The sequence below is a fragment of the Lagopus muta genome, chromosome 6 (genome assembly GCF_023343835.1).
Source record: "Lagopus muta isolate bLagMut1 chromosome 6, bLagMut1 primary, whole genome shotgun sequence".
NCBI classification, from domain to species: Eukaryota; Metazoa; Chordata; class Aves; order Galliformes; family Phasianidae; genus Lagopus; species Lagopus muta.
The window spans coordinates 9,690,605-9,711,146 of NC_064438.1; the positions used below are offsets into that span (position 1 = coordinate 9,690,605).

Here is a 20,542-nt window from a genome sequence, read left to right on the forward strand (position 1 = left end):
TAGGGAGGTGAGCTTTGAAAGAGAAAAGTGGTAGGCTTATTTTCAGAAGCAAAAGTCGTCTGTTCCACCTGCTGAAGGCAGATGATGAAGCAGGTTTTGGAGATGTCACTCAGCAAACATCACATTAATCTCATTGTAACAAGACTGTCCTGAACCACTTATGGATCAGCCCGGAAGCAAATCTCAGCTCTTCCATCCCATAGCCAAGTTCTTGTCAGTTTATGTTCATGCTCTTGGGAATCTGTCTCTTGTTATCAACAAAACTCATCAGTGTTTTAGTTTGTTGTGGACTAAGGCTGAAAATATCCTGAGCTTTCTGAAAACAACTCAAAAACCAAAACATCATTCTCTCCACCCTTCCTCCTTCAGGAGGAAGGCAATATGTCAAGGCAGAGTCAGCTGGTCCTCCTTTAGGACATAGCTTCCTTGAACTGGGCGTATCGATTGCATGGAAAAGAGAATGAGGCAGGATGGGGCTCCAAGGCTGCAGCTATCTTGTTGAGCTCAGCCTTCAAACTGGAAATGCTCTCTGGGAAGGGGGGAGGTTAAACCAGCACTGTATGCTGTGTGCAGTCCCTAAGTCTCTGCTAGTTAAGAGAGATAAGTCCAAGCAGAGAAGGAAGACACTGAGGATGGGAAGGTTGAGTTATCCCATACATTTTTCTGGGAAAAAGACAAACCTATAACACAATGAGCAGGTGGTTTAGGTCTGTCTTTGAACTGTAAACTAATGGCTGAGAGGAGAGTTATGCGAAGAGTTGCCAGTGCTAGAAATTTGAGAAATAATGCCTCTCACAATGGCTCTGCCTGAGGGTTTTATGTGCTGCCTCTTGCAGATGATTTGCATTCACTTGGGAGTCTGTGCTGTCTGCAAGGAAACATCTTTGAAATAATAGAGAAGTCTGTTCTATATGAGGAGGAAAGAGCTCCTAGACATGTAGCCTTTACAACGTTTGAAAGCAATGATATTTCATAAAGCAGAATCTTTTAGTAAGTGCTGAGCTGTTATTGTTTCTGATCTTATAGATGACCCAGGAATGTGATGTTTTTACTGGCAGTCACTGAGACAGCTCTTGGCTGGGAGCTATCCAAGTCTCCTGGCATGGCTTCGGCATTCCTGTAGATTTGACACAATGATTTTAACCAAAATCCCACATGCTTGATATAATCACTCAGTGCCTTTAGAAAGGGTTTTATACCTAATATGGACAAAAAAGGATTCTGCTTTTTCAGAGACGTGACGTGTAGCGAGCAGGTTTGGATCCAGAAATAGACACATCTGTATTCACTTAGTCCGAGTATTTTTTGTGGTCTCTGTTGTAATAGGCCAGGCACCTGCTGACTGTCCAAGCCCAGTTTGTGATATTCCAATTCGAAAAACACAGCTACCCCTCAGTTTCTCTCGATGGATGTGACACGTAAATGCTAAACATACTGAGGGCTGTTAATTACTGTACCTGCAGAGTCAAACAATGAAACAAAGATTAAAAAAATACGCCAGCCTTCTATGTGGATGCACAGGAGATGATCAGCCACTTTGGCTCAATGCACAAGTGGGAGAGAGCAGATGGAAACAGTGATTCTGAGCTCCTTTATCACAGCATTTCTGGGGATGGTTCTATCACTCCTGCACAGCAATAATGTACAGCTGTTCGAGGAGGCTAAGTGATGCCAGGTGATTCTTTTACAGACACTTTTTATTCAGTGTTTCACAAGTACAGCTGACTCCACTAGATAAAAGGAATTAGGAGGCCTATCCGTTGTTTCAGACTCTGCTTTCAGTTTTTTGCTGGTGGGGAACTGTTCTACAGCTGCTCTGTGCCATACTGGATATAGCTCCTGCCAAAAGCAGCACCAGGACTTCCTTGCATTGTATCTTGGGAATGTGTATCACGGTACCTGAAGTCAGTAAACTGCCTTGTTGAAATGACTCCCCTTAGGAAGTGTGTGCCTGTGTAACTGATGAAAATCAGTTACAATTATATGAAACTGCAGTGCTGTATCACAGCTTGTTAAAAACACAGTGGTGATCTCCTGTGCAGGGGTGTTTCAATCTGTGCTCACTGTATGCATGCAGGACACAGGCAGACTGCCTCTCTGCTCTACAAACCTTGCCAGTGAGGATGCTTTTCTAAAGTGTTTGGTATTGGCCTGATTTGAACTCTTTTTTAGTACATAAGCAAAATCCTGCAAGTGGTTGTACCCTTTTTTCACCTTTTTTCACATAGTGCCACCAGACCTTTCCCTGCACAAGCACAGGCAGTGTTGCAGATTACAGTAGGCTGAGAGATTACACTTCAGTCATGCAGGTTTAAACTGTTTGCTTCTCTAGGAAAAATCTTTAATAGGATGGTTTCAGAGAACCGTTTTGACAGGTTTTTTGGGGAGGAAGAGATATGCACCACTGACTCATTCTCGACACAGTTTAAGTTATTTAAGAGTTTCGTGTTTATCATGCATGAATCTAAGAAAGTTAATGATTCAGCTCATGCGGCTTGCCTTTGTTTAGGTCTGTAAGTTTGCTTTCTGGAAGTTAAGCTGTCTTTGAACATCATGAGAGAATCGGAAACTACAGCCATATTTCCTTCCCTGGCACTGTAATTGTCACCTCCCAGCATATGGTCCTGGGGTAGCCTCACCACAGCAGGAGCAGAGGACAGTGGTGGTATAAGGCATGAGTTACAGCCATAGTTAAATGCGCTTTTATGGCTTCAAGTCAGAGCAATGTTTGAATACAGTTCCAATGCTCTGAGATTTTCAAAGTGGGTAAGAACTACTTATGCTTTTTAGCCTACTGTCCTAAGGGAGAAATATGATGCTTTTCCAAGAGTAGCTATTTTGATGGAGAAATGAATGGTGAAAGACGCTGCACGACGGCCAACTATGTGATTAGAGAGAGAAGTATATTTCTGCATGGCTCCAAATCAGTATGTAATTTCAGTCTCTTTTTTACTGTTATCAGCCTAGTGGAAAAGGGCCACGCCTACCTGAGGTCTATTGTGTCATCAGCCGCCTGGGGTGCTTTGACTTATTTTCTAAGGTAAGAGGATTTTTTTACAATGTTGTTTTTGAACTTGAGTGTTTACTGAGAAATATCCACATCAATGAACCAGACAAGAAGAATTTCTTCCTTTGATGGGAGATAACTGTATTTTGTAGTTGCTGTTTTGGATATTTCATCTCTATGACTGGATTCATCAAAGAATGTCTTATTACTTCTGTGACTGAGGCAGAACTTGATTCAAAAAACATCTGAGTGTCTGTATCATCTGGCTGACTGCAGGTTTTTCCATTGTTTTCCAAAGCCATTCTGTGCTGAGCTGTAACTCTTGGCATCTACAGTTCAAACAGTAGGCCAGTACCACTTTTACTCCAGCACTCTGTGCAGTAATGAGGTTAAGAAAAAGGAGTATTTGATAAGTGAAGTCTGCATGCTTAACAGCATTGACATGATGTTTTTATTCTAAAGGACTAGGGAAGGATGTATAGTCTTCTAATAAGCCTTTACATTAACAAATAAAGTTATATCATATGCTGATGTAATTTACCTAGGTAATAAATTTCTTGACGTAAGAGTATTAAGACAATATGCAGAACATTGCAGCTAAACAGAGATTGCACTGCCATTGAAGCAGTTAACTGCTAGTCAGCTCCAGGGCTGCAAGCATTATTCTTTTGTAAGACAAAAGGCTATTAAAATAAGCTATTTAAAACATTACTGATTGGTTAACATTTGAAACATCTCTCTGACTGCCAGTTTAGGACCTCCAGTCGTCTGGAAGAGTCCTGCAAAATCCAGTGAGCTCCTCAAGAGTTACCCTATAGGATTTGCTGGCGATTTGTGGAGAAAGATAATATGTCTGATGTCAGATGGTTGTCTTCCTCCATTCAAATTTTGATACGGACATTCATAGCAATGTTTTAATTTGCCAGAGATTTTCACTGCAGATACAAAGAGTCTGACAGGACCTAAACATGAATTTTGTTTCTTCATGTGTATAGAATAAAGTTGAAACAAGCACATTAACTATTGAAGTTAATAAAAATATTGTCCATAGGATCTAGTAGTCACATGGAATGTTAGCTTTCATCAAAACAGTCTTCACAGATAAAACTTAGTTTAACACAATTCTTGTGTGAAGAAAAACAATGGTGTTGAAATAGTTAATTGCAGTTCTGCTTCTGAGGTCTTCCATAAAGCACTGCATCTGAGGGTTTATAACAGTGACCCTTAGACATAACACATATGTAAACACAGATATCCTAAGCAAAATGAAACACATTATTCTGGGGGGATAACACAGCTCAAAAAAGCTCTCTCTGTGGAGAGAGGTCCCGAGGCTCTTTGTTTGCTTTTATCTTTTTATCTAATTTTGATAATGACTAATTTTCAATGGAAACCTTGGGAAAGGGGAAAAATTTAGAAAGTCTGAAAAATGGAAATGTGAGTGTCCTACTTACACCAAATATCTCTGCAGCTGGAATGTAAAGTCTGCAGCAGACAGGAATGATCAAACCGAAATTGCACATTGACTGCTTTCCCAGTTAAATCTCTAGTCTCAAAATGTCTGTTCATCCAGTCAAAGTCAACTGGGGGCTGACTGGTAAGCATGATTTCACTGGTTTTAACAGAAGCAGATCAGGCAGCTGGCAGGCAGACCCTCAAATTCTTGACCTTTGAGCAGAAGGGAAGGCTCCCATTGAATTACATATGAGTCCGTGAGTGGAGCTGTAGTACACCCATGCTTTTTTTTAAGTTATGGGCTGAGGGAGGGGTTGGGACACAAAAGGGCCTAATCCCCACTGGATCCCTACTGTACTGCAAAGAGCTGATCATCTCCTGAAAATACAGGTGCCACAATGAGAGCAGGGTGCTTGGAAAGACCTGGTGCAGACTCCAGCTCTGGGCTGGATTTAGCACAGGTTTTAAGCACAAACTCCAAGCAACACATCTGGAAAGGTTTTGGATGAAACAGCTTCTAAGGGAAGGAGGAAGAGTTCAAGTCTCAGCTTCTTCATTGTTTTTGGAGACAGATGTGGATGAAGGCAGTTATTGAAAGCTGAATCAGTCTCTTTCTTCGGAGGGAAACCTGGGCTGTCCTAATTGCACAGTTCCGTAATGGTGCCCTCTGCAATGTTAGTCAAAACAAGGAACAGCAATCTTACAGAAAAAATGTGACTGATGAAAGACCACAAGATACTGAACCTTGGGTACTATTTATCAGGAAAGCAAAATTAGTTCTTTGTTTTAAAATATGTATCATGCTGGTTTGGATAACTTACATTATTTTCATCTTCCTTGAAGCCTTTTAAGTTCACTGCTGCAATACCTACTACTAAGAGAGACTTGAGAACCAAGTATGTCCTTACTTCTGGACCTAGTCAGTTACAAGATAGGGGTTATCTGCCTCTTCTACAGACAAGGATTGCAGCTTTGCTTTAGAGTTCAGCTTTCAGTGTGCAGTGAAGAGGAAGGAGAAACTATACACCAGTGAATGCTTCTGTTGGCATTTGGTGTCATTAGCTATCGTTGTAAGTCACCAGCTTATGATTAAGTATATTTTAATGTTCTGTTTCAGTGAAAAAAGCATTTCCAAAAGAAACAAGGGAAAATGCCTGGCTCAGATCCACTAACACATGCATAGCCTTTTGGTCTCGAGTGGTGGTTAGGAGATCAGTCTTTCAGGTCAAACCACTAACTGCTTTGAAGCCTGCTTTCTTGTCTACTTTAGGTTTATCATCTATATGGTCTGTCTAATGTGGGAAAGCTTAGCTGTGATCTAATTTATGCTGCTCCATGTGACCAAAAGGAGAAGAAAATGATAGTCCTTTCTATCTGTAAGAAGTTCCATCTGCTCATTTCAGAACCGGCTTGCCAGCCCTGCGTCATGTTAAACAGAAAATGACCTTAGTGCAGACACCCTCTGTAAACAGCTGGGCATGCTTCATAAGGCTTCTCACAGCTGGCTCCAGCTTGGCGCAGACTGCAAAGTGACTGCTGTCATCATGGCTGAGCCTGGACCTAGAGCTCTCTCCTGGTGGTGTCATAGCATGTCGGGGGTGCTTTTCTTGTCAGTCTGGCTTTTTCCTGCCCAGTCAGGCGCAGTGGAAAAAAAAATGAGCTCCTTATTAATGCTCCTTAATGCAAACCTTGGGTTCACAGCTGAGACTTGACACTCACTTGGCCTGTAACCATGGGGCTTGTGTTGATCTTTCTCCAGCTCACGCTGTTGTTCGGGTCAAGTCCCAACAATATAGGTCCCATTTTGCCATGCTTGAACTTCCTTCAGTTTTGCAGATTTGTTGTTTCTTCTTTGTCTCTTTGTTCAACTGCATGCATGGAAGGAATTCATACTGTAAGTGGAAGATGAGTCACTCTTACTGTAGGGTCAAATACTGTGGTTTTAATGGCATTGCAGAAATGTATGGAAAAAGAAAATTAAACTTAGATCTGCCATGTGTTTAGGCACATGTGGATCAGAAGATGTTTCAAAAGTGTATGGGGTGCTGACCTGTTCTCTCTCTTTTCTCTCTTATGTCTTACTAATGGATTAGATCCTGGATGAGGTTGAAAGGAGAAGGGGCATATCTGCTGCTTTGGTTTATCCATTTATGAGGAGTTTGATGGAATCTCCTTTTCCTGCACCTGGAAAGACGATCAAAGTCAAAACTTTTCTGCCTGGAGCTGGCAATGAGGTAAAAAAATAACAGGAAACATTAAGAACCAAAGCCTTCACCATCATCTTGCCTATAACAAACAGCAAAAGAAAAGCAGGAGGTGCAGGTAGTGCAAGTCATACGGGATGGTACTTAAATTGAGAAGTGCAGGAGCTACTACAGTGTTGATACGTTAATAAGTTCCTGCTGATTATTATAAACTAATTTATAGTTATGTATTTGTTATTTCATAATTTTTAATAAGTTGCCTTGGTTTTGCAAACATCATTACTTTTTTTTTTATTATTATTATTATTTTTTTTTTACTGTCTCAATCAGGCAGAAACCTAGCATTGTAAAACATAGACCTTATGGAAAGTGACAGTGGTGGTATTTTGCTTAAAGTTTCTCTTAACTTGAGAGTTACTAGATATCTGGCATGTCCTTCTATACTCTATGTGTCCTGACGTTAATATGCAGTAGCTGCATTCAGAAGAGCAACAGTATAGAGAAATTATTCACCACAGGTAAGAATAGAATTTGTCCCACTTACCAAAAGCAAGAAAATTCTCTTTTGGTTATTTTACAACTCCTAGGGTTAGTTCTGCAGTGCTATTACTGTTTTTCACATTGAACCATGTCTTCTCCAAGTGTAATGGAGTGGACCTATAATGTCACTTGGGATGAAATGTGAGGGGTGCCTTGTAAAAGTGATTTGCAGGATGTTTTTAAGCCACATGCATTTTCTTCTGGAGAAGCGAAGGAAAATTGAAGGGCTGCTTGGCATAGCAGCAGTAAGATCTGATAATGCCTTTGTGATGTGAACGTATCCGGGAGCCGTGGATCTCCAGCTTCTCTATCCTCCGCTCGAGCATCTGAACTCTCCCAGAGAATAATATTGCAATGATTCCAAACAAACAAACAACTCTTCAGGCTGAGCTTTACTCTGTGTTATGCTAGTACAAACTCGTTATCTAAATGGAATGCACCATCTTAATTAGGAACAGAATCTTGTCCTTCCATTGTGGCTCTTCTGGCCTAAACAAAGATGATGATTAATTGGGAAGTAGACAGTATATTTCTTTGTGAAGAGCAGACTGAAGCAGAAGGCTTTGCCAAATAACAGAAAACATCTATGGCATCTAAAGCTGCTGTAACTTGCATTGCATCCTACACCCCAGCGAGATATTAGTGTTGGAAGTTTTGCAGCAAAATTAGCTCCTCGTGGTTGGGCACTTAAATATGGTTTGAGATTCCAGCCCCAGTACTAAGGAATGAAAGTGGGCATCTCAAACACGAATAGTATTACAGCTTAACCAGTAGGAACTGGTTTTGTGTTTCATATCCTGTGATCTTGCTGCTGCTCATATCCCTAAAACAGTGTGTCTGTGAGGAATTTTGTAAGGGCTTCTCAACCTTAAACCTAATACAGTTTGCTAGTGAAATTATGAAAGCATAAAGGAGGTTTAAAGCAGTAAGATGATAGTGATTTTTGGACATATGGGAAGAAGGAGATGTATATGTGCTCCTGCTGCTACATCTACAAAGATTTCAACACAGCTTTAAGTTGGTCTGCTTTTCCCCTTCCCCTTCTGTTTCCTCAGTAGTTCATCATTTTCTGTCTTGCACTTCATATTTTTATTCCTCTCTTACTCTCTTCTTCATTATATTTTTCTATCTCTTTTCTGTCCTCTGCCTACAAGTTCCACATCTGAGCATGTCAATTGCAGAATAAAAGGAAGATGTAATAAAGGAATCAAGCAAAGTGCATTTGAGAAAAGGAAGGAGAGGGTCCGAGGTCATGGATGAAGTATGACAATTAGACTTTAAAGGGATGTCACAAGTCACCATCTAAGACCTTGTCCTGACTCCCAGTTAAGTATGTATATATATATATATATATATATACACACGTATCTACCTGTATTTATGACAGCAAAACGATTAAACACCAGCTAGTGACTTGTGCATTATAAAGGAGGAAAGATGAAGTAAATTGGGATTTAAACTTGGCACGATGCTTAAGATCAGTCCCTGGCTCCCATCTAGATGTGAATTTGAATTGCAAGCCAAGTTGATACCAAATATACTTTGGCTTTATGACTGTTTTAACCTTGGAAACTTCCAGTTCTTTTTTGTTACGTACTTAATTCTGTTGACTCAGCCAAGCTTTACATTTGTGAGAGAGTGTTTAGAAGGCAGAATTACACTTCCCTAGGAAATGATAGTAGATTTAATGCATGCCTGTATTCTGGGAAGAACATGAAATGACAGTGGACTGTGTAGTGCACTGTTTCTCTGGAGTTTTATGCCTCCAGCCTCAGTTTCCAAAAGAGGATGGGGGTTGCTGTGTTTGTCCCCTCAGCAGGCATGCCTGGGCCAGGGTGCTGCGTGCCCCTGAGTCTGTCAGACCTGACCAGTGACACTGACTGATACCTGTTGAACGTGTTCAGGTCATTGAGCTGCGGCGGCCGATGGACTCACGCCTGGAACATGTGGACTTTGAATGCCTTTTCAAGTGCCTCAGTGTGCGTCAGATCATCAGGATCTTTGCTTCTCTCCTCTTGGAGCGGCGTGTGATTTTTGTAGCAGACAAACTCAGGTAAGTGACAAAGGCACCTGAATCACAGGCTGGGGCAGTGCTGTCTCCCAATACAAAAAGCTTTAATGTATGTCTAGAATGACTGCTGGATGTGAGTATTCTCTCCCTGCAAGGTTTAAATAATTTTACTTCAGCACAAATTATTTGCATCAGGTGGGGAACACATTTTCTAGATGTTGCTTTCTAGTTCTGCCTGTACAATAGGGATATCAACACATATCTGCTTCACAGTCTACAAGCCTTTTGCAGAACGTTTCAAAGCAATATAGTCCTAGCGATATTTCATTTCTGTTTTGAAACAAAGTACCCATAAACAGCGTCAGAGATCCTCACTGGACAGCGTTGGCCATACAGTGCACCCAGTGGGATGCTGAGAGTTGCTTGGTTTGCTCTGTGCAGTGCAGAGAGTTTGTGATGGGGCTAGGTTTGAAATTCTGCACTACCAAACCATGCAGTGTGAGCATTAAGAATGCTAATACACTCCTTCCCAACTAGTTAGGCTACTTTATTTAGGTGCTCACACAACCTGAAAATGTTTTCTTTCTGAAACTCCATCTTGGGCTCCTTGCTATGGCCTTTTAACATCTTGTTTCCTTGCCCTATGGTTGCAACCTTCCCTCCTTGTTCCCTCTGAGGCATGTGCTCACCCCATGGTGTAAGGAAGGAGAGGGACCAGGTCATGGCTCCATGGAGCCCTTACCAAGAAAATGGGAGCTCCATGTAGGTTGCACCTCTACCCCTCAGCAAAGAATCAGCCCTTTTTTGAGTGCTTGTGTATAACCTCTATAGGAAAATGCGGGCATTGTAAAGAAGACTTTCTTTGCTGTAGCCTGACAAATAATAAAACATAGCAAATAAAAGGAAAGACTGTAATTTATTAGATCCAGAAAAAATCAAGCATCTTTTAAAAAGCCACAGTAGACAGTATGGGTTGTTAAAAACCCAGATGGATCTACCCAAACAACCTCTGTTAAACACTTTATCTGTCCTGACCTTCTCTGAATGACCGCCAGAAATAATAGCTGCACTTAGTGGCCGCCAGTGTATATAATAGCAAAAATACTTTGCATAGTAAAAGCTTTACAACCTTTAGGGGAGAATTCCTTAAAGCTGCAGACTTTTCTCAGGTTATAAAGTTATTTCCTTAGTAGTCCTTTTTGTTGTCTAGAACAACAAGAACATTTTATTTCATCCCTTTCCTTGTCAGTAACCCTTACTTTGAATGACCATTGGGAATGACTTAATTTCCTATAAACTCCTGTTGAGAACTGTGGAGTTAGTTCAGGGTTTCTGCAGTACCCTAGAAGATATGTGAGTTACACCAGGAACACTGGGGCAGGTGGCTTTTGAAAATACTCTGATGTACTTCTTCTGAATACTTTCCTACTAAATCCTTAATTATTACAGAGGAAATGAGAATTGTATGATGCTGATGCCAACTGTTGCACTGCTTTGGAGCTCCTTGGCAATGTTGTCCTGGTTGGCCAAGTACCCTGAGCCTTGATCTTGGCTGTGGGCACAGTAGAGTGGGGAAGGCTTGCTGCCCAGGGACAGAGAGCAGCCATTCCCTGGAGTTTCTCTGGGACAGCCGATCTCACTGATGTCCTCTAATACTTCTCAGCACTATTCAGAGAAAAGAAACAACCATTAAACCTACTTCGACACACTTGTGGCATCTTGGCTTGGAAAACAGTCATATTGCTGAGCTGAGGCTTACAAAGTCTTATGGTTGTTCCTGCAAGGGACAGAAGCCACCCAGCCCTTATTATACGCTTTGTTTTGTTTCCTCTAACAAGAGTATGACATAATCTGCCCTGATAGGTAAGGTAGGTAAGATTAAGTCTTGGGAATACTGAGCTCTCCTTCTGAACCCTTTCACCTGCTGTGCAGCACATGCCAGAAATACAGGTCCTCCCTTTCTTTCCTTTCCTTTCCTCATTTTTGTTTGGTCTGTCTGGGATCCTAAATGCTCCAGGACAGAGACTGTTTCTCGTTCTGTGCACATGCACAGTTATACTTGATATAGAACAAGGGCTCTAAGAGTAAAACAAACTAATAACGAGTCCTTTGACAAAGGTCCAGAGAAAGCGACAGTAAGAAGTGGATTTAAATTCAATACTTACTGAGGTTTTCATGGTTTAAATGGGGATGAAGTCTAAAATGAAACACTCTGGCTCTGAGCTAATAACTGTCTATCTTGGAACCCCTGCCTTGTCTGACATGAATTTTGTTTATAGGCATCATGGCTGAAACTGAAGGAGTTTACCAGTAATGTGGAGAAAAAAAACAAAGAAAAGAAAAAAAAAAAAAAGAAGTGAAATATCTTACAGGTCTGTGGACCCAAAGTACCAGAGCAGGAAATTAAAAAGATTTTACAAGGGTTTGATTTCCGCATGTACCCAAAAAGCAGCTTAGAAAGAAATGATGGAGTTCTGGCTTCAAACAATGAGATGCAATGGGTTTTTATGGCTGCCTAGTTAACAGGTCTCCAAGCAATAAATGACTTCACACATTATACAGGTTTCAGAAAGTCATGCCTAGCGAAGTGAGACTCATTCAGTAACTTGTTATTTATGGTTCTTGTGCTGCCCAGAGTGTGAAAACTTGGAGTCCTTACTCTTTACTGAGAAGAGGTTGCCATCTTTCAACACAGAAAGTGATGCTACCAGAAATAAGGAAACAGTAAGGTTTGAATGACAAGCCTGTGAGTTAGCCTTGGTTAGTTGTGCATGTGTGCAGATAGTTGGGTTTGTTGATTTGTTTTCCTCAATAGGTTGCTTGTGCATTTTTTTTTTCTACTTGAAACTGAGTGAATAAACCCCTGCAACTATTCGCCTACCCTTAAAAATTTGTCTGAATCTGCCAGTGGCCTTTCATTATGTTGCTTTCTGTGAACTGTCAGGAAGACAACAGAGAAATAAAGGCAGTAAGAGAGAAATCTGGAAGAATAAGTCAGGAAAAGGAAGCAACACTCCAGTTCCTCAAACATTGCTGAGAGCACAGCTGAGATGTATGTCCCACCATATTTCCAATCCCTGTCCCAGCTGGAAGCCTCTTTTTGTGTTCCTACCTGTTGTATTCTGCCTGTTCACCCCAATCTTGAATAATCCCACGATGCTGCCAGCTGCAAAGGGAGAGTTTATCTACTGCAGTCCTTTGGGGTTTACAAAGTGAGGCAGCAGATGCAAAATCAGGGGCTTCCTGGGCGCAGCGGACATTGGTGTTACTGCAGGCACAAAGGTAGCAACAGAAAATAAATAGAACACAAACACTGGAGGAAAAACATTACTCTGCTTGTTTTAGTTTTGTTCCAGGAAAAAAACTGCAGGCATGTTTGCTGCTGGGTAGGGTATCCATGCCTGTGAGAACAGGTCTGTTGGCTTTTCCCCTGGCTTCCTGAACAGAGGGAAAGGAAGGGCTTGGACATCTCAGTGTCCCTTTGTTATAATCTCATTTTTTATACATAAATTAGTGTGAGTGTCTGGATGAGGTTTTTGCTGTGGATTGAAATCCAGAAGTATTTCTTTCAGTGGAAAGCTGTAGAGGCTATGAAAAGAATCTGTAGAGTCCATGCTCTTGCAGGAGAAAAAGCAAGTTCTTACTGTTGTCATTATTTGTTTTCCCAAGATATTTCAGCTACTTTGCAATGATGAATGAGTATGAGCCTCAAGGAAAGTTGCTGTAGAAAGACACAGGTTTTATGCTACCACATCATATAGATGAGCTCAAAAATGTACCCTAAGGAAAATGCATTTATGTAAGCACTGCCAGGCTAAGGCAGTCTCCTCTCTGGCTTCCCTTGTTAATTCCTGCCCCAGGCCATGCCCTCCTCCACCCAGAAGGCTGTGCCAGCTCAGGCACAGTGGGGATTATTCATTTTGCAGTTTCTCCAAGCCAGTTGGGCCTCTCAGCTTGGTTGCAGTGAGAATTCTCATGCTGGGTCAGGAGAAGGGCAGGAAGCTAGAATGGGCAACAGGGCTGGGCTGGGTACATTTCAGGCTGGTGTGAGCCAGGTCAGTTTACAGTGTCTCAGGCATTCCATAAATAAGCCCACAAGTTTTACACATGTGCAAGAGAAGCTTGAGTGAACAAAGATAAGGCAATAATGGCAGCTGTGACAGTGAACTTCAGTGCAGCTTCCGCCTCTGCACATCCGTGTCTTTCTCCCTTAGGGATGACTGCAGATGACTCCATCTTTCCCAGAAGAGATTTGCTGTTTCTCTGTCCCTCTGCCTGCTCTCATCCCTTCAGCCGTATGGGGCAACCTAGTGTGACACAGACCAGCAGTCTGTTACCTGGTGGGCCACAGCCCCAGACAACCCTCCTCTGCAGCATTCACCCCACAAAGCCAAGAGGCACTGCTGTGGGAAGAAGCTAGGCACTGATGAGGTGGGAGGACATAACAGCTATTAAGGGTAAAAACCTCTGTGTCTGCTCCTGAAATATTTGGGACTTCCAGGAGGAATCTATTCCAGCAGAAGTGGAAAGTTCAGGCAGGTCTCAGACCTGACCAAAGGTCAGGCTTCAGACAGAAAAACTAATTCAGATCAGAAGCATAAATATGTAAATACTTGCAGGAAGTCACCCCACAGGCATGTCTCTGTTAACTTTGAGGAGCAAAAATGGAGCAGAGTGTACTTGTACACAAGTGCAAAGGCTTTCAGAACAAACAGTGGTATTTTCCTAATCTCACGGACGGAGATGGTTTAGGACTGTCCTTGGTATGTTCAGAGAGTACTGAGGCTTGTCCTCCTATTTGAATCTGTTGTCTTGGAAGCCAAGAGCTCACGCTAGGAAGCAGCACTTTTAGCAGTTACAGGGCAGCCTGATCACAGTCTCCCAGTGCCCACCTAGAAAAACTGTATTAGAGATGCTTTTGATCTTGTAGCTCAAGTTGTGCAAATTCAAATAGAAGATGTGGCAACGTTTACTTAGTAGTAAGAGTGAACTTATTACTCAGCTCAGTACTGAGGTCAAATGGAAAAGAGCAGCTAAAATTTTGGACAGATTAGTAACGTGGAGGCTCATTCCCTATTCTTATTGTTATGTAATAAAAGTAGGATACAATTCTCACAAGCTAATCATGGTAGTGAGGCCTTACTAGGCTCATGTGCTTGCTGCTCCTTTCCAGTAGCTGCTATATCATAAAACTTGTAAAATCTGCCAGCCTGCAGGTTAAAAGGTAAAAATGTGTGTTGAGACAAAGAGGCAAAGTGTGCTCAGCAAACAGATCGTGAACTTCGCCCAGTAATAAAGATTTCCTTTTACTTCCCATATCATAACAAAACTCCACAAAAAACAGTGCAGGGAACTTGACAGCAAATGCTTGCCAGAAACCTTTTTTTTTTGAGGAAGAGTTTACTGTGTCCAATCTCTATGTGATCTGTACCTTTTCTTAGGACAGGATGGAGAAGATCCAGCAGTGTATTCTTTTGATCACATCTGGCACAGCCCTTTATTGAGCTAGAAGTTCAACTCTTTGTCTCAAGCAAAAGTTTTTCCCCCATTATCCACTGTTCATCGAAGAAATATTTAGAGATACAATGTGCGGAACCTGCTGGAGTGTGCAGTAGATTGTATATCTTCTATCTCAAGTCAGGTGGAGTGTGAATGTCATTTCTTCTAGGATGTTTTATCCAAAAATCATCAAGTGCTTTCTGAAGATGGTTGGGATTATTGTGCTGTCTGACATGCTTGAACACAAGCTGGGAAATTTCTTTCACTAATTCCTGCAGCGAAAGGAGTCATCACTTGTATGATTACCCCAGATGTAATCATGCCCAATATGAAGAGTTTATTTTACAGCAAGAATGTCAATTTCTGATATAAGTAACTAGAGAGATTTTCCATTTCCTTCAGTGAGAGCTGGATTGTGATTTAGAACTTGCAGATAACTCCTGTTTCACTTAGGGGACAATAACCTGCAGCTGCCTTCATCTTTTATGTCAAGAACCATCCTCCACAGCCTGATTCTCCACTGCCTTCTCTGCAATCACTTTCCTTTTGTGAGACTGATTTTTCTGTCTGCTTGTACTATGAAGTACCACTAAATAGAAGCATGCATACTTAAAAAGTCTCAAAACTCCTAAGCCCTTCATAAAGTATGTGATTATTTGTCTTGATGTAGCTCCAATTGCTTAGTATTCTGCTTTCTTTTTTTGTTATCATCTTCTTTGTGTAGGATGTTTGTATGCAGCCCAATCCTGCAAGATGCAGAGTGCCTTGTCTTACCATCTAAGTGCTAGAATGGAAAGTGTTTAATGTGATGTGAAATTGGTGGTTCAAGGTAACTAGCAATTGCTGTCTCTAAAGACTTTTGAGAGAGAATTTTTGCACTGTGTTCTTCCTTCTCAAGAGATACTTATATTTTGTACCACTTGGAGAGGTACCAATCTGGCATTCAGATTCTGCGATGACTGATGGCAGTGGAAGAGCTGTGCATTGAGAGTATTTCTAATGTAACTTCTCAGGAAATGTGTCAGGTGGAAGAGACAGCCTGAGAAACCAAATGAACTTTCTAAGTCTGTCTTAATCATAGAATCATAGGATTTCTCAGGTTGGAAAAGACCTTAAAGATCATCAAGTCCAACCGCAACCTAACCATACTACCCGAACTCTAACAACCCTCTGCTCAATCATGTCCCTGAGCACTGCATCCAAATGGTTTTTAAACACATCAAGGGATGGTGACTCAACCAGCTCCTTGGGGAGGGACTCTTGTTTAAGATTCCAAGGTCCCATAGAAAGGAAATATAATAATGGTATTTTTAATACACGGTGAACTTTGATGGTATTTATTAATGTGCCATATTGCGAGAAGGGTACAATAAGCTTGTAAAATTTTCCTTTTCCTCCTGCTCTCCTTTCCAGTGATGTTTAGTCAGGTGACTTCAGGCTTTGACTAAAGCTCATTTTCCCACTTCTGATTTGTGCAACAAATGGGCTGTGGGCTCTCACTCTTCCTGCTCCATTCTGTCTCACGGGCTCTCGCTGTGCTATCAGGAGACGTTCTGGTCTTTATAGTGGGGCACCTGGTGCAACCACACAGGTAGGATGAGGTAACACAAAATAGAGGAGAGTGTTGAAAGCTTACGCTAAAGGGGTTGTGGTCAGAAAAGAATTTGTGGATGAAGATGTTGCCTGCTCAATTTTCTATAAAACATAGTGCGGAGGGACCAGAAATGGGCCATACTCATTGAATTGTATTCCAGCTCCATGAATTCTGGCTTGCAGAATACATCAGCACTCAAATAAGGGGAAACACTAACTCCTGACTTTTTTTCACACTTGGTGAATGCACAGTTAGGATGCATAGAGTGCATAGAGTGCCTTCTGCATCAAGTTGCTGCTACCTGTAAAATATTTGGTTTGGAAGACAAGAAAGCATCTGTCCATATTTCCTGAAAAGAAGGAATGATAGAATTACAGAGTCATTAAGTTTGGAAAAGACCTCTAAGATCACCTCTAAGATGCAGGACCTGGCACTTGGACTTGTTGAACTTCACAGCATTGGCCTCAGCCCATCAATCAGCCTATCCAGATCGATCTGTAGGGCCTACCTATCCTCAGGCACATCAGTACTTCCTGCCAACTTGGTGTCATCTGCGAACTTACTGAGGGTGTATTCTATTCCTTCACCCAAAGGAGGGAAGTTGGATATTGATCAGAGGTGCTGTATAACTGTGTGCTTTAGGCCTCATGTCATGACTCTTAGTTTACTTCTTTCTTACATGTTTGCTTTAAAAAAACAAATCACAATGCACAACATTACTCTGGCTTTACAAGCAATACACGCTCAGCTTTCCTTGTAATAGGTGCAAACAGATCTCATTTTAAATGTCTCATTGATTATTCTAGAGAAAGGTCATACGTAGCAACAGACACCTGTACCTGGCTTGACAAGAGCTGCTCTTAATTCCCTCTGAAAAGTGCTTCCCACAGGCACAGGGCCATGTCAGACAGCAAGAGAACTGCCATGGCTGCAGCAGGAACGTCCTCGTCCTCATGTACCACTATGGGGGCTGAGCCTTTTGTAAGGGGGTTCCACCATGTGGAATTCTCTGTCTGGAGGAGAATCTAAGTATTTAACTAAAGTTAAATTAAACTATTAAGAGTTAACAAATACTTTAATAATATATTAAAAGTAAGATGTATTGACTCATTCAGAAATTACAATGCTTCCTTCTAAAGCACCGTATAAAGGCTTGAAGGATTCTCTGTAGCGTCCTTTATCCCTGAAGGGCTTCTAGACAAGCACTAAATATTCAAATCTCAGATTCTGAAACATTCCTTGCTGACAGAGACAACTGTACAGCCATTCACACAGCTCTCTTTCCATAGCATCAGGTACTCTTGGTTTGAAGCAACTGTCACATCTTGTGTGTGTATTTGTGAGCAGATCTAATGAGAACAGAAGTGGAAAAACAAAAGGTATTTTAGGCTTCATTTCAGTACAGTGAATGTAAATTGAGGCTGAACCTTGTGCCCAAGTACTTTGTTGAATTAAAATCCAAAGTAGTATTTTGCCTGTTTGGTTTTCAGTTGGGAAAGCCAATGAACTAGCTGTAATTCCTGCTGCTCTGCAATCATTAGAAATAATTTTTCCATCAGTGCTCAGGTAGGTTACTGTGTTAGAATTAATTTGCATTTGTTTCAGGCAGCAATAAGCTGAACACAAATTCTGATGTTTGTTTTGATTGTAATTTTTTGTCTCTTGCATACAGGTGCCTACAATCATAGTGGCAGAAACTCATCTTTTCAAATGGCAAATTTTTCCTGATAGATACTGTGCTTGCTTATCAGCGAGCTGTGCGTAGTGTAGGGGCATGGTGCAAGGTCGTTGCAGTGTAAGCACGTGGATTACAGCTGATTTTTGTCTACATCTTGAGACAGCTTCTGTTGTGCAAGCTCAGTCCTACTGGAGACCAACCTCCCCCTATGCTGTTTGAGCCCCTCTCACAGCATCTGCAGTATCAAAAGAAGAAGGGCAGATGTCATTAAGCAGAATCACTGTTCCTACATCTCGAAGAAGCAATGGGGAGGGACAAGTTTTGCAGTGGCCTGATAATTTGTCCCCATGTGCACAGACATATCCAGGTTCACATTAAATTGTTCTCCTTGCATCGTTCAGCCCAGCAACTCACTGTCCCATCCCTCAGTTTTGAATCCTGGTCTCTTTGCCCTCAGTCCATTTCCCTTTTCACCTCCCCATCAGGCTCATTTTCCCTTCCTTTCCCTTCCTTTTTCCTCTATCAGCTGAGCCTCCCATTTCTTTGTGTAGCCAAGGGCTACAGTGGAAAGGAATCTTCTGCTTAGTCTGAGCAATTTCTGAAGAAATTAGCAGCTAGAAAAGTCTCTTTTAAGTATGCACAAAAATTTATTCTAGGATGGCTTCTAATATGGCAGAATGTCCTTGTGTTTACAGTTCAATTTACAGTTCAGTAGCACAGTCCTTGGCACACATATTATCCTCTCCTGTCAGCCTCCAAGCTCTTGCCACCAAAGCATGCAACCTTTTCACATAAAAGTTCATCACAACTTGGATTGGGTAAATGAGAATCATTTCACAAAAGCACATTTTACATAGTGAAATAATGGCCTTTTTGATCTGGCTTTGTTCCTGGATCACCTGACCTAACATCAGGCCTGTGGGTTGGATCCAGTTGTCCTCCTGAGGTCCCTTCCCACCTCAGTTATTTCATGGTTCTGTATCACTCTGCATGAAGTGGGAAAACAAGGTGTTATCCAGAGGCAGATGGTTAAAAATGTCAGTGACAGCAAGTTAAATTTTGAATCCTGATCACATGCACATAGCAGCAATCAGAAGCAAGCAGTGCTACGAATAGACAGATCTCCTGGGCCCTCAGTAATTGCAGGCATTACACATGTACACGTAGAGGCATCCTTTAATCTCTAATAAGCAGTGGGTTACCTGTGACAGCTTCATTTCTCAAACATTTCTATTTCAGCTTGGCTTTAGTATTGAGTTACAAGCACAAAGGTATTTCTTGCTTTCCTGTCCAGAAGGTTGTCCCATACACTTCCTGCAATCATCTTCTGTCATGCCCCCCCAGCTCCCCCTGCATCTGACGCTGTGCCTCTGAATGAAGCTTTTGTTCACTGTGCCTGTTTACACATATCCATTCCTGACTCGGGGCATTTTTTCACGGCCACAGCCACACAGCCAGATTGCTCCATCACCACATTCTCTTCTGTAGCTACAGCACACGATTTTGTTTTGAAATGTTAATGGGGCAGATCTAGCTAAAAAGCTGCAAAAAACACTTCATTTGGCTTGTGTCAGAAAAGGGGAAATCCAGCTCTTTTCCCATCTTTTAAACAGCTAGGATAAATGATAAATGGGTAAATGAGAGTCAAGCAGTAATAATTTTGCATATGTAGCACGTCTATTTCATACAGGTTAGAAAACTAAATGTTCTGCACTGCTGTATCAGTGACTTGTTCTTGAATTCTCCTGAAATGTGTCCTTGCCTGGCCTATTTGGTGGGCAGGCGGTGGGTTGCTGAAGCACAGGACCTCAAACACAACTCTGGGACTGAAGCACAAGCCACAGACTGGGGGCTCTGAGTACGTGCAGCTGCAGAACAAGTGTTCTGGGGCCAAGGGCTGTACTGGAGCAGAGCAGCCACGCTGGGGAGCAGAAAGAAAGCAGCAACATCTCCCTATCATCACCCAGCTCTTCAGGCAGCCCAGAGATCTTCAAGGGCTTCCTTTAAAAGCAGGAATGCTGCAAGGGGAGATGTCAGCAAAAATGCTGCAATATGGACTCCATCCCTCATGATACTGATATATTTTGATTTATGTCTTGCCTCTGATGCTATTTCTTAGGCTTATCCCCCTGAGTGGAACTGCTGCTGTTGTTTAGTCCTATCCACTGAGAGAAATTGTTCCTTTTCCAGCGTTTAGCTGTGCATTGCATCTGGTGCAGTGCAGTTCTGCTCCCAAGGCTGCCTGCCCAGCGAAGGAATTCCACAGCTCGTATCTCATCCAAACTGCAGCAATCTGCTACAATTGTCACTGCCATGTTCTCTTTATGTGATGCCTTTCTAGCTTTTTGCTTTGTCCTTCCCCTCTGCAGACTGTGTGGTGAAGGAGGCTGGCCAAATTCTTGGCCTTGTGGTCTTTTCCCAGAACTCTTTACAGAGTTCTCCACAAACCTCTCAGACCATTGCAGAGTTGTTGCAGATGTTGCCCTCTCTCAGAGACTGAAGTTAAGCCAAAGTCTGGGGAGGTGTTGAGGGATCCAGGAGGGAAGTGTCAGAT

The 20,542-nt window shown here is 41.9% G+C and overlaps 1 protein-coding gene across 7 annotated transcripts in view; it reads left to right on the forward strand.

Annotated features, from left to right (window-relative positions):
• DENND2B (DENN domain containing 2B) overlaps positions 1 to 20,542 on the forward strand; it is a 153,540-nt gene that overhangs the window by 124,579 nt on the left and 8,419 nt on the right. For all 7 annotated transcript variants that reach the window (XM_048947408.1, XM_048947415.1, XM_048947410.1 and 4 more), the window contains 3 exons: positions 2,963 to 3,040; positions 6,556 to 6,696; positions 9,111 to 9,259. In XM_048947408.1, the coding sequence (XP_048803365.1) occupies positions 2,963 to 3,040; positions 6,556 to 6,696; positions 9,111 to 9,259 (368 nt within the window). The remainder of the gene's footprint in view (positions 1 to 2,962; positions 3,041 to 6,555; positions 6,697 to 9,110; positions 9,260 to 20,542) is intronic.